Source organism: Trachypithecus francoisi, unplaced genomic scaffold (genome assembly GCF_009764315.1).
Source record: "Trachypithecus francoisi isolate TF-2019V2 unplaced genomic scaffold, Tfra_2.0 Lachesis_group6, whole genome shotgun sequence".
Taxonomy (NCBI): Eukaryota; Metazoa; Chordata; class Mammalia; order Primates; family Cercopithecidae; genus Trachypithecus; species Trachypithecus francoisi.
This window is the reverse complement of record NW_022681471.1, coordinates 61,690,374-61,704,894: the sequence shown is the minus strand read 5'-3', so window position 1 is coordinate 61,704,894 and position 14,521 is coordinate 61,690,374. Positions and strand designations below refer to the sequence as shown.

The window sequence follows — 14,521 nt, the reverse complement described above, 5'->3', positions numbered from 1 at the left end:
ATAATCTCATGTATCCAGACCTTTTTTGTCTGGAACTTTTCTCTGTCCATGCTGTTTTCCAGAGTCAGAAGGAACTTTAGTCCCTTTATTGTTACTGACTCAGTCAAAGCTTGTTTCTGCTTTCTAAAGGAATACATTGTAATTAGATCATTTTGCTCTTAAAAAAGTTCCTTGGGCAGTTTTTTTTTTTTTTTTTTTCCTCAAAGTGATGGGTGCAGTGTTTAATAAGAAAAATAAAAAGACAGAAGGGGTCTGATGCTTTTGCACTTATCTGTTTTTTTTTGTTTGTTTTTGTAAATTTGAAGTACAGAAATTATATCTTCCACACTAACTTTGCTCACTCAAAACTGTTAGGTAACTGAACTCTTGACAAAGTGGAGGCATGTGCTGCCTTGTTCTTGGTGTGGTCCGGAAACCAGAGGCCTCGCAGTGTTCTACTCGGTTCTCCTGTGTGCATGCTGCTTGTGTTCATGCAAGCCCACATAATAGGGGGTTGGGACTTTGTTGAAGTCAGTTTAGGCTGGTCAAGAGAAAGGAGATTATAACTAGGAATTGGTGTTCACTCATAAGGGATATTTAGGACAGAATATAAGATGTCTCAATCTTTGGTGTTTTACTTAGTTACATAGTTTAGAAGGAACTAGCTCATATGTCAGTCTCCAGCTGAATTTGGAGTATATCTAGTATATCCCCCCATGGAAGTAGTGTACTATAAGTAATGAAAAACAAAACAGCAAAACAAAACAAAAGCAAGGCTTTGTAGTCAGCTAAATTTAGACATGTAATTTGATTTAAAGACCATTAATAGTTCTGTCTTACCGAGCAGGCTTCTTAACATCTCTGAGCCTCTGTTTCCTTTGCCGTGAAATGGATAGCCAGCCCAAAAAGGGTTTGATATTCAGAAAACACTTAACAAGCACTGAACAAATGTTAGTCTTCTGTCCGTAAACGATTTTATCCTGTGCATATCTCGCTGCTAACATACAGTAAGGCATGGAAATTTCCTTTTGGGATTATCTGGGGAGGCTTTTCCTATTCCTTTATTATGTGACCCTCTGTTAGAATATATATAGGGGCAACTCTAGGCAAAGTTCTGAGACAAACTTCACTGTCTTCATTACCTGATTCACTCTAGGCAGTCCCTCCCTCTACTTCAAATATGCTCACTGTCTGCCCTTTCTGTGAAGACCAAAGTAGGGAATCAGTAATGGTAGGTTTTCAGCCTCCGAGAGTAGAATTGCCTTTAGTGTAGGATGTTACTCTCAGTGCTCCTTATTTCACAGCCTCATGAAGCCATCTCTGAAGAAATGGGAAACTGACTGAATAGTGTTCTTTCTGACTCCAGGAAAAAGTATAGACAGATAGGAATTCCAGATAAAAAAGAAATGGATAGATGAAGTTATTCAGAATTGATTTCATAGTCAAGAAGAAAAACCCCTATAACCCAGAAACTGGGAATGACTGTATATATATATATATTAATGTTAACACCTGAAGACATAGCAGTTTTTGAGAAACATCCTTTAAGGATCTACTTACTTTTCACTCTAAACTCTATTTTTGAAATTATTTAGACCTTAACATGTTTTTAGAAAAGGTACTGCAGGAATGACTGTGGTAGAAGTGCAATTAAAAAGAAAACAGTCAGAGTAGAGTTTTTTTTTTTTCTTCTTCTTTTTTCTTTCTTTTTTTTTTTTTATTATACTTTAAGTTCTGAATTACATATGCAGAAAGTGCGGTGTTGTTACAGTTAGGTATGCACGTGCCATGGTGATTTCCTGCACCCATCAACCTATCACCTACATTAGGTATTTCTCCTAATGTTATCCCTCCCCTAGTCCTGCACCTGCCATAGGCTCTAGTGTGTGATGATCTCCTCCCTATCTCCATATGTTCTCATTGTTCAACTCCCACTTACGAGTGAGAAAATGCGTTGTTTGGTTTTCTGATCTTGTGATAATTTGCTGAGAATGATGGATTCCAGCTTTATCCATGTCCCTGCAAAGGACATGAACTCATCCTCTTTTATGGCTGCATAGTATTCCATGGCGTATATGTGCCACATTTTATTAATCCAGTCTATCATTAATGGACATTTTTTTTGTTCCAAGTCTTTGCTATTGTGAATAGTGCTGCAATAAACATACATGTGCATGTGTCTTTATCAAAGGATTTATAATTCTTTGGGTATATGCCCAGTCATGGGATTGCTGGGTCAAATGGTATTTCTAGTTCTAGATCCTTAAGGAATCACTGCACTGTCATCCACAATGGTTGAACTATTTTACACTCCCACCAACATATAAAAGTGTTCCTATTTTTCCATAACCTCTCCAGCATCTGTTGTTTCCTGACTTTTTAGTGATTGTCATTCTAACTGGTATGAGATGGTATCTCATGGTTTTGATTTGCATTTCTATAATGATCAGTGATGATGAACGTTGTTTCATATGTTTGTTGGCTGCATAAATGTCTTCTTTTGAGAAGTGTCTGTTCATATCCTTTGCCCATTTTTTTATGGGGTTGTTTGTTTTTTCTTGTAAATTTGTTTACGTTCTTTGAAGACTCTGGATATTAGCCCTTTGTCAGATGGATAGATTGCAAAAATGTTCTCCCGTTCTGTAGGTTGCCTGCTCACTCTGATGATAGTTTCATTTGCTGTGCAGAAGCTCTTTAGTTTAATTAGATCCCATTTGTCATTTCTGGCTTTTGTTGACATTGCTTTTGGTGTTTTAGACATGAAGTCTTTGCTCATGCCTATGTCCTGAATGGTATTGCCTGGTTTTCTTCTAGGATTTTTATTTTCCTAGGTCTTACATTTAAGTCTTTGATCCATCTTGAGTTGATTTTTGTATATGGTGTAAGGAAGGAGTACAGTTTCAGATTTTTGCATATGGCTAGCCAGTTTTCCCAACACTTTTTATTCAATAGAGAATCTTTTCCCCATTTCTTGTATGTGTCAGATTTGTCAAAGATCAGTTGGTGGTAGATGTGTGGTGTTATTTCTGAGGCCTCCGTTCTGTATCATTGCTCTATATATCTGTTTTGGTTCCAGTACCATGCTGTTTTGGTTACTGTAGCCTTGTAGTAAAGTGTGAAGTCAGATAGCGTGATGCCTCCAGATTTGTTATTCTTACCCAGGATTGTCTTGGCTATGCGGGCTGTTTTTTGGTTACATGTGAAGTTTAAAGTAGCTTTTTCCAATTCTTTGAAGAAAGTCAGTAGTAGCTTGATGTGGATAGCATTGAATCTATAAATTGCTTTGGGGGGTGAGGTCATTTTAACAATACTGATTCTTCCTATCAATGAGCATGGAATGTTTTTCCATTTGTTTGTGTCTTCTCTTATTTTCTTGAGCAGTGGTTTGTAGCTCTCCTTGAAGAAATCATTTACATCCCTTGTAAGTTGTATTCCTAGGTATTTTATTCTATTAGTAGCAATTGTGAATAGTAATTCACTCATGATTTGGCTCTCTGCTTATCTATTATTGGTGTATAGGAATGCTTGTGAGTTTTGCACATTGGTTTTGTATCCTGAGACTTTGATGAAGTTGCTTATCAGCTTAAGGAGATTTTGGGCTGAGACAATGGGGTTTTCTAAATATACAATCATGTCATCTGCAAGCAGGGACAATTTGACTTCCTCTGTTCCTATTTGAATACCCTTTATTTCTTTCTCTTGCCTGATTGCCCTGGCCAGAACTTCCAATACTATGTTGAATAGGAGTGGTGAGAGAGGGCATCCCTTGTCTTGTGCCCATTTTCAAAGGGAATGTTTCCAGTTTTTGCCCATTCAGGACAATATTGGCTGTGGGTTTGTCATAAATAGCTCTTGTTATGTTGAGATATATTTCATCGATACCTAGTTTATTGAGAGTTTTTAGCATGAAAGTCTGTTGAATCTTGTCGAGCACCTTTTCTGCATCTATTGAGATAATCATGTGGTTTTTGTCTTTGGTTCTGTTTATATGAGGGATTACGTTTATTGATTTGCTTGTGTTGAACCAGCCTTGCCTCTCAGGGATGAAGCCGACTTGATTGTGTTGGATAAGCTTTTTGATGTGCTGCTGGATTCCGTTTGCCAGTATTTTACTGAGGATTTTCTCATCGATGTTCATTAGGGATATTGGCCTAAAATTCTCTTTTTTTTTTTGTTGTGTCTCTACCAAGCTTTGGTGTCAGGATGATGCTGGCCTCATAAAATGAGTTAGGGAGGATTACCTCTTTTTCTATTGATCGGAATAATTTCAGAAGGAACTACGCATGCAATAAAGCTCCTCTTTGTACCTCTAGTAGAATTCGGCTGTGAAACCATCTGGTCCTGGACTTTTTTTGGGTGCTAGGCTATTAATTACTACCTCAATTTCAGATCCTGCTACTGGTCTATTCAGATATTTAACTTCTTCCTGGTTTAGCCTTGTGAGGGTGTATGTGTCCAGGAATTTATCAATTTCTTTTAGATTTTCTAGTTTATTTGCATAGAGGTGTTTATAGTAGTCTCTGATGGTAGTTTGCATTTCTGTGGGATCTGTGGTAAATCTTCATCATCATTTTTATTGCATCTATTTGATTATTCTCTCTTTTTCTTATTAGCCTTGCTAGGTCTATGTATTTTGTTGATCAATAAAAAAAAAAAAAAAACACAGCTTCCGGATTCACTGATTTTTAAGGGTTTTTTTATGTCTCTATCTCCTTCAGTTTTGCTGTGATCTTAGTTATTTCTTGTCTTCTGCTAGCTTTTGAATTTGTTTGCTCTTGCTTCTCTACTTCTTTTAATTGTGATCTTAGGGTGTCGATTTTAGATCTCTCCTTCTTTCTCTTGTGGGTATTTAATGTTATAAATGTCCCTCCACACACTGCTTTAAATGTGTCCCAGAGATTGTGGTACATTGTGTCTTTGTTCTCCTTGATTTCAAAGAACATCTTTATTTCTGCCTTTGTTCGTTATTTACCCAGTAGTCATTCAGGAGCAGGTTGTTCAGTTTCCATGTAGTTGTGCTGTTTAGTGAGATTCTTAATCCTGAGTTTTAATTTGATTGCTTTGTGGTCTGAGAGGCAGTTTGATGTGATTTTTGTTCTTATACATTTGCTGAGTAGTGTTTTACTTGTAATTATGTGGTCAATTTTAGAATAAGTGTGATGTGGTGCTGAGAAGAATGTATATTCTGTTGATTTGGGGTGAAGAGTTCTGTACATGTATATTAGCTCTGCTTGGTCCAGAGCTGAGTTCGAGTCCTGGATATCTTTGTTAATTTTATGTCTCATTTATCTGTCTAATATTGACAGTGGGGTGTTAAAGTCTTCCATTATCATTGTGTGGGACTCTAAGTCTCCTTGTAGGTCTGTAAGAACTTGCTTTATGAATCTGGGTGCTCCTGTATTGGGTGAATATATGTTTAGGATAGTTAGCTCTTCTTGTTGAATTGAGCCCTTTACCATTATGTAACAGCCTTCTTTGTCTCTTTTGATCTTTGCTGGCTTAAAGTTTGTTTTTTTCAGATGCCAGGATTGCAAGCCTTGCTTTTTTTGCCTTCCATTTGCTTGGTAGATCTTCCTCTATCCCTTTATTCCCTTTATTTTGGGCCGATGTTTGTCTTTTCATGTGAGATGAGTCTCCTGAATACAGCACACTGATGGGTCTTGATGCTTTATCCAGTTTGCCAGTCTGTCTTTTAATTGGGGCGTTTTGACGTTTTATGTTTAAGGCTAATATTGTTATGTGTAAATTTGATCATGTCATTATGATGCTAGCTAGTTATTCCACCTGTTAATTGATTCAGTTTCTTCATAGCATTGATGGTCTTTAGAATTTGGCATGTTTTTGCAGTAGTTGGTACCACTTGTTCCTTTCCATGTTTAGTACTTCTTTCAGGAGCTCTTGTAAGGCAGGCCTGGTTGTGACAAAATCTCTCAGCATTTGCTTGTCTGTAAAGGATTTTATTTCTCCTTCACTTATGATTTTTAGTTTGGCTGGATATGAAATTTTGGGTTGAAAATTATTTTCTTTAAGAATATTGAATATTGACCCCCACTCTCTTCTGGCTTGTAGGGTTTCTGCCGAGAGGTCCACTGTTAGTCTGATGGGCTTCCCTTTGTGGGTAACCTGACCTTTTTCTCTGGCTGCCCTTAACATTTTTTCCTTCATTTCAACCTTGATGAATCTGACAATTATGTGTCTTGGGGTTGCTCTTCTCGAGGAGGGTCTTTGTGGTGTTCTCTGTAATTCCTGAATTTGAATGTTGGCCTGCTTTGCTAGGTTGGGGAAGTTCTTTTGGATAATATCCTGAAGAGTGTTTTCTAACTTGGTTCCATTCTCCCTATCCCTTTCAGGTACACCAATCAAACATAGATTTGGCCTTTTCACATAGTCCCATATTTCTTGGAGGCTTTCTTCATTTCCTTTCACTCTTTTTTTCCTCTAATCTTGTCTTCTTACTTTATTTCATTAATTTGATCTTCAATCACTGGTATCCTTTCCTTCTGCTTGATTGAATCAAGCCACTGAAGCTTGTGTATGCTTCATGAAGTTCTTGTACTGTGGTTTTCAGCTCCATCTAGTCATTTAAGCTCTTTTCTACCCTGGTTATTCCACTTAGCCATTCGTCTAACCTTTTGTCAAGGTTTTTAGCCTCCTTACAATGGGTTAGAACATGCTCCTTTAGCTCGGAGAAGTTTGTTATTACAGACCTTCTGAAGCCTATTCCTGTCAACTCATCAAACTCATTTTCCATCCAGTTTTGTTCCCTTGCTGGCGTGGTGTTGTGTTCCTTTGGAGAAGAGATGTTCTTGTTTTTGGAATTTTCCCCCTTTCTGCTCTGGTTTCTCCCCATCTTTGTGGATTTATCTACCTTTGGTCTTTGATGTTGCTGTTCTACAGATGGGGTTTTGGTGTGGATGTCCTTTTTGTTGATGTTGATGCTATTCCTTTCTGTTTGTTAGGTTTCCTTCTAACAGGTCCCTCAGCTGCAGGTCTGTTGGTGTTTGCTGGAGGTCCACTCTGGACCCTGTTTGCCTGAGTATCACCAGTGGAGGCTGCAGAATAGCAAATATTGCTGCCTGATCCTTCCTCTGGAAGCTTTGTCCCAGAGGGGTACCTGCCTGTATGAAGTGTCTGTTGGCCCCTACTGGGAGTTGTCTCCCAGTCAGGCTACACGAGGGTCAGGGACCCACTTGAGGAGGCAGTCTGCCTGTTATCGGAGCTTGAATGCCATGCCGGGTGAACCACTGATCTCTTCAGAGCTGTCAGGCAGTGAACTTTAAGTCCAGAGAAGGTGTCAGCTGCCTTTTGTTCAGATATACCCTGCCCCCATAGGTGGAGTCTAGAGAGGCAGTAGGCCTTGCTGAGCTGGGATGGGCTCTGCCCAGTTCGAGCTTCCCTGCCACTTTGTTTACACTGTGTGCATGGAACTGCCTACTCAATCCTCAACAATGGCGGACGTCCCTCCCCCCACCAAGCTCCCATGTCCCAGGTCAATCTCAGACTGCTGCACTAGCAGTGAGCAAGGCTCTATGGGCGTGGGACCCGCCAAGCCAGGAGGGGATCTCCTGGTCTGCCGGTTGCTAAGACATTGGGAAAAGTGCAGTATTTGGGCAGGAGTGTACTGCTCCTCCAGGTACAGTCACTCACAGCTTTTCTTGGCTAGGAAAGATAAATCCTATGATCCCTTGCACTTCCCGGTGAGACAACACCCTGCCCTGCTTCGGCTTGCCCTCCGTGGGCTACACCCACTGTCCAACCAGCCCCAGTGAGATGAACCAGGCATCTCCATTGGAAATGCAGAAATCACCTGTCTTCTGCATCGATCTCACTAGGAGTTGTAGACCAGAGCTATTCCTATTTGGCCATCTTGGAAGTGATCTTCTTTTTCTTTTAGCAGGGATAAAATAGGAAATCTTAGATTATGCTTTAATGTCTTGGAACATCTGTCATGAGAACTGTAGGGAGCCAGGGGTGAAGTGAGAGAATAAGAAAATTCTTATTAGACATTTTAACCAAAACTTGTTTCTTGTTGGTAAAGAGATATGAATTACAGGTTTCACATGTCAGATTGTGATCAAACCACTTTTGAAAATATTACAAACAGACAAGCTGAAAAAAAAAAGTGTCTCTTGCTGTGGTTATATCCTGAAATTGATCAAGAAGAAGCCAATGATGGCCGGACATGGTGTCTCACGCCTGTAATCCCAGCACTTTGGGAGGCCAAAGTAGGCAGATCACGAGGTCCGGAGATTGAGACCATCCTGGCTAACATGGTGAAACCCTGTCTCTACTAAAAATACCTAAACAAAATTAACCGGGCATGGTGGCGGAGGCCTGTAGTCCAGCTACTCAGGAGGCTGAGGTGAGAGAATGGCGTGAACCGGGAGACAGAGCTTGCAGTGATCTGAGATTATGCCACTGCACTCCAGCCTGGGCGACAGAGTGAGATTCCGTCTCAAAAAAAAAAAAAAAGAAAAGAAAAAAAAGGAAGCCAATGGTTTAGGAAGACATGGGAGTATTCATTTAAAAATGGACACAGATCTGTTTGGTTACTGAAAGACTACACAGTGGTAATACTGCACTCGTTTATTGCCAACTGACTAACTGGGGTTTCAGATTTGATGCTCCCTTTAGGTATTTTGTAAGTAATTTAGTAAAAGACTGAATTGGCAGCTTTAAATGCTATTTGTTCACTCCTCGTCCACTCCACTTTTAAATCATTTGACACAGACTAGACAGAGACAGGCTCATTACTTTTCTTTCTTTTTTTTTTTTTTTTTTGAGATGGAGTCTTGCTCTGCCACCCAGGCTGCAGTGCAGTGGCGCAATCTCTGCTCACTGCAAGCTCCGCCTCCAGGGTTCATGCCATTCTCCTGCCTCAGCCGCCTGAGTAGCTGGGACTACAGGCGCCTGCCACCACGCCCGGCTAATTTTTTGTATTTTTAGTAGAGACGGGGTTTCACCGTGTTAGTCAGAATGGTCTCCAAAGTCCTGACCTTGTTATCTGCCCGCCTTAGCCTCCCAAAGGGCTGGGATTACAGGCGTGAGCCACCGGGCCAGGCCCAGGCTCATTACTTTTCTAAAATGAAGAGTGTCCCTTCCTGGGGTAGCATTTGAAATAAATGGAGCCAAATGGAGAGGGACTCCGTATCTGAATTTCTCTTTGAGGATGTTGACTTAGTCAAAAATTTTAATCTGTTTGAAAAAAACAAATAAATACACATACAAACCATGATTTATTTATAGAATTCAGTTATATGTAATAATTTAGTAGGAGAAATTGTGAGTATCCATTTAGAAAGTTTCCAGGTTTATTTTGCAATACTGTACCTTCATTGTTCTAGTTCAATATGCTGTCAACTTTGTGAGCTCAGTTTTTACCGTTGGCCAGTTATATTAAATTTTGTTAAGCATATCATCCTTTCACCAGAACTATAGACTGTATGCAGTATAAAAGGATTAAAAATCTAACATTTGTGCTATCTTTATTAAGCTTAGTCTAAGTGGCATTGCTAATAGCAATAAATGCTTGTTCTTTCTTCTCTCACTGGTGTTGCCTTTCTCTTGGCTCCTCTCACCTAACCACCTTGTATTGCTGTCTTAGCTTCTTATTTAAATAACGTATTGTAATTGAACTTTTAAATACATAAATTTCTAATCTCTCCCAGTAGATTGTAATGTTAGGAAGGGATCACGGCTATTTATCTTTAGCTAGTTTAGAGAGTCTAACAAAGTTCATTGAGAGTCACTTAAGAGACACTCAAGAAATATTGTTGAATAACTTCTGACAATCATTTTATATTTTAGCACATCGTAGTCAAGAACTTCTGTCAATGTTAATTAACTGTTAGTAGAGAAAGTGTGATAGAGTTTGATCATTAAAAAAGGCAAAATTCCCACTTTGATTAAACGGGTTTTTTTTTTTTTTTGGAAGGTTGACACTTTCTTTTATAAAAAGGGTATTTTCCCATTGGAAGCATGATTGGTGAAGTTTTGATCATTCTTTGGTATTTGCAACATTCACACTGGCATCTTCCAAAGCAGAAACGTTGTCACTCCCCTGTCTTTGAAAGAAACTTGACCCTTAGCATGACAGAAAGGGAGCCTGCTAAGGCTTGTGGGAAGACAACTGTTTACTCCAGGAAACAATTGTTTAATTACCTGCTCTGTGTCTTTGGAGAGAAGAATATCCTGAATCTCAAAAATGTAACATGCGGGTAGAAATGTCTTGGAATTCTTTGGGTAGAGGTGAGGGTTGTGGTTTACTATTTGAAAAATATTTATTTAAATTCCTGGACAGTGCATTGTCCACTTGCAAATGCATTTATTTGCTGAAAAGGGTATCAATAGCCTTTTAACTCCAAAGTCATTTTTATCCTGGAAGAAATTTAAATTTTATTTCTAAATAAACCCTTGTGACACCTATTCCTCTTGGTTCTGGCAATATATGGTTTGCAGTCTCATGTGTTCACTGTGTCCCTTTATTTTAAGTCCTATTAGGGAAATTAGGAAATGACCATCACCAGATACTCCCTTATGAGGGTGTGTTAGAGTGAACATGTGCCTATAGGTGTATAAGAAAGGCAATAATTGGCTGGGTGCAGTGGCTCACGCCTGTAATCCCAGCACTTTGGGAGGCCGAGTTGGACGGATCATGAGGTCAGGAGTTCGAGACCAGCCTGACCAACATGGTGAAACCCCATCTCTACTAAAAGTACAAAAATTAGCCAGGTGTGATGGTATGCGCCTGTAATCCCAGCTACTCAGGAGGCTGAGGCAGAAGAATCGTTTGAACCCAGGAGGCAGAGGTTGCAGTGAGCCGAGATCACGCCACTGCATTCCAGCCTGGGTGACAGAGCTAAACTCAGTCTCAAAAAAAAAAAAAAAAAAAGCAATAATTATTTATATATTAGAAATCTCCACTTGAGCACAGAAGTTTGAAGCTGCAGTGAGGCAAGATCACGCGACTGCACTCCAGTCTGGGTGACAGAGCCAGACTCTATTTTTGAAAAAAAAAATTAAAGGAATAGATTCCTTCTTGGAAATAAACTTCATATGTGAAATTTTGGACATGAAAATTGATCAAGTTAGGAAACAATTTTTTTTTAACTTTCCATGAAGATTGAAAGGTGAACAAAAGTCCATGTTTGACATGGCAGAACCTATTAGCAATGTGTGATTACGGCCCATTCTGTTCAACTTTATGGAGACGTGGAACACACTAGTAGGTGTGTGTACTTGTCATCAGGCAATCTCAGGGCATGGGTGAAATACTTGGTCATTACTCTTCAACTGATGGATGGAGAGTAATTACTTCAGTGAAGGTACACTATCATGCCTAGTGATACCAAGCCTGGCGACCGTTTTAACTTAGCACAGTGAGTCACGTTCTCAACAAAGTAAGCATTCAATAAGGTAGGAAAAGCCTCAAAAAATAATTTTCTTAAAGGTCCTCTGCTCATGCAAATGTGACTGATGACATTCTGCCAGGGTCATGTATGTAAAATTCTTAGCATGTCTCTTCACTCATTCAAAAAAAAAAAAAAAAAAATCTGTTGGAATGCAAGTTCCCTTAAGTATAGGGTTTTCACATGTTGCCCAGGCCAGTCTGGAATTCCTGGGCTCAAGCAGTCCTCCTGCTTCAGCTTTCCAAAATGCTGGGATTACAGATGTGAGCCACCGTACCCAGCCTTCAAAGTACAATCTTAATGGGACATCTTTATATCTACTCAAATTTGTAAATATGCTAATGATCAACAATTATTTGACACACTTGACATTGACTAAACCCACCTACGGTATTTCAGAGGCTAAAACCATTGATTTAATGGAACCTTTCATCAAGTGCATTAATCCACTAGACACTCGTATTTATTGAGTTTTACATTGATTTTTCTCAGTTCAATAGAGGGCATATGTTATATTTAGGAATGAAAGTTTGATTTTATAAGGCAATTAAAAAACAGAATTCTCAGTAAAAAATTACCGTGTAGCAAGTTTTGCTAGATTCTAACTGATCTTTAAAGAGGGACATTCAGTAAATAGCATTTAAAACTTTCAGTTTCTGTTGGGAAAAATTGAGAATTATTTTCCTGAGGTTATGTGATGATAGAGAAAATTATTGAATCACAATCACAAGCAACTTAGAAAGACAAAAACACAACCTTTATGCATATATGCATGTATGTGAGAGTAGATGGAGGTGTGTAAATCCAGAGAGGAACTTGACTGTACGTGAGTTTCTTATTTTGCATTTTTATTCTCATTGGCAGGACAGATTTATTTTATTTTATTTTTGATGGCAATATTCCATGTGTCTTTTTAGTGTGATTCCATGAAGAAACTTGCTTATTGATTACGGTCCTGTAGCTCAGAAATGTTAGGTTATGGTTTTAAATATGGGTTAATTACCATTGATGTGTGAATTCAGGTTCTAAAAGAAATGCATATCAGAAGAGAAACTGAACTGAATAGTATTAATTTTACTGTTCTCAAAGCTCTCTCCTAGCTGTGATAAGGAGACAGAATACATGTGTCATCTCTACCTGGTTATCTAGATGAATATATTAGGTTAGTGCAAAGGTAATTGCCATTGAAGGTAATGACCAAAACTGCAATTACTTTTTCACTAAGCTAATACATGATACACATAAAAGACACCTTAACCGCTCATGATAAGGGCTAATGAATGGTACAGATATATTGCAAACTTTATAGTTTGTAGGATTGGCTAATATCTTCTTGTTCAGTTTCTGTTTTGAACAATGAAAATTGAGGCTTGAATGACTCTTGAAGCTTGTGCAGTTTGTCAAGGAAAGATTCATTTCTATTGCGTATACTATTCTTGTTAAGATGGGAAGCAGACTTGTGTCATTTGGAAAAACTTTCTAGAAAGGCTGAAACTAAGAGAGGCTTGTAGAGTATCAGAAAACATAACTTTTCACTACACACAATTTGGGGTTAACTGCATTTTTAGGTATTGATATGCATCAGTTAGTTTTGCATGCACATCATTAAATAATGAGAATTTTCGATGGAAAAAAAAAAAGAGAAAGTCCTTGGTAAAAGGACCTGTGGACCAAAAGCTCTTCAGTACACTTCTGAGGCATTATTAACAATACAATAATAAAGAGGGAAAATCATATAACTTCTGTGAAACCACAATCTTTGTTCTGTCTGAATTCATTTCTGCCAGCTCACAGACATTTGACTTTTGTCGAATATTGGAAAATACGGTTTCTTGTTCTTTGGGTCCTAGATTAAGAAGAAACAGCAAGATGTACTTGGTTTCCTAGAAGCCAACAAAATAGGATTTGAGGAAAAAGATATTGCAGCCAACGAAGAGAATCGGAAGTGGATGAGAGAAAATGTACCTGAAAATAGTCGACCAGCCACAGGGTATCCCCTGCCACCTCAGATTTTCAATGAAAGCCAGTATCGCGGGGTAAGAAAACAATGTAAATTCTTGCTTATTGAAATAGATTGCCCCAAATCTATCCATTATTTTCACCTCTGCCTCCAAACCTGCATATATATAGTCATATCGCTTTCTTATAGTCATTTGTCCTTTGCATCCACTCAAAGGCTGGATGTAGACAATGGCTACATTTTCTAAATATGTTTGCTATTGATTATGCATCACAGCCCTAAATTTAGGCAAGTTATTTGTTACTTTTTGAGAATGTTTTGTGGCTTACAAGATGACAGTAGGTATCTCAACCAAATTTAGTCATGTGAAGATTATCTTGCATTCCCCAGATTGAAACCTCTTACTGTTTGGTTGCTCTTCTGGTCATGCATCATGGACATCTCATTGCCTTTCTCAAATCACAGCAAAGATTAACTGTTCTTCTGGCCTTGGGCATGTCTAGCTAATATCTAGTCTAGTGTGGGCTCTGAGAAAATCTCAACCAAAATGAATAATGGAATAGAAATATGGTGAATGGAAACAACAGTATCTGACCAGAAATAAGCATCTTCTTACTGGGAAATAGGTGGCTGTTTTGCATGGTGGAGGAAGCTGCAGGCAGATTTAAATTTGATGTGATGTGGAATAAACCGTTCTGCAGATTTTGTGCCATAGAATACCTACTTTTCAACCTATATTAAATAAGATCTGGAAGCCTTGCCTCTTTATTACTCCTTACTCCTTCCAGAATTCTAGTATTATGGAAGGTAGTCTGCCTGTCCCTAAGGAAGCAGATGATTCTGTCTACTAGTCAGGTCATTCTGAATAAATCTCTCTCTCTCTTTTTTTTTTTTTTTTTTTTTTTTTTGGTGAGACAGAGTTTCGCTCTTGTTGCCCGGGCTGGAGTGCAGTGGCGTGATCTCGGCTCACTGCAACCTCCGCCTCCCAGGTTCAAGCGATTCTCCTGCCTCAGCTTCCTGAGTAGCTGGGCTTACAGGCGTGTGCCACTACACCAGGCTAATTTTGGTATTTTTAGTAGAGATGGGGTTTCTCCATGTTGGTCAGGCTGGTCTCAAACTCTCGACCTCAGGTGATCCGCCTGCCTCGGCCTCCCAAAGTGCTGGGATTACAGGC

The 14,521-nt window shown here is 39.0% G+C and overlaps 1 protein-coding gene across 1 annotated transcript in view; it reads left to right on the top strand.

Annotated features, from left to right (window-relative positions):
• Positions 1–14,521, top strand: part of SH3BGRL (SH3 domain binding glutamate rich protein like) — a 110,922-nt gene that overhangs the window by 80,750 nt on the left and 15,651 nt on the right. The window contains exon 2 of the mRNA XM_033201707.1: positions 13,238–13,423. Within this exon, the coding sequence (XP_033057598.1) occupies positions 13,238–13,423 (186 nt within the window). The remainder of the gene's footprint in view (positions 1–13,237; positions 13,424–14,521) is intronic.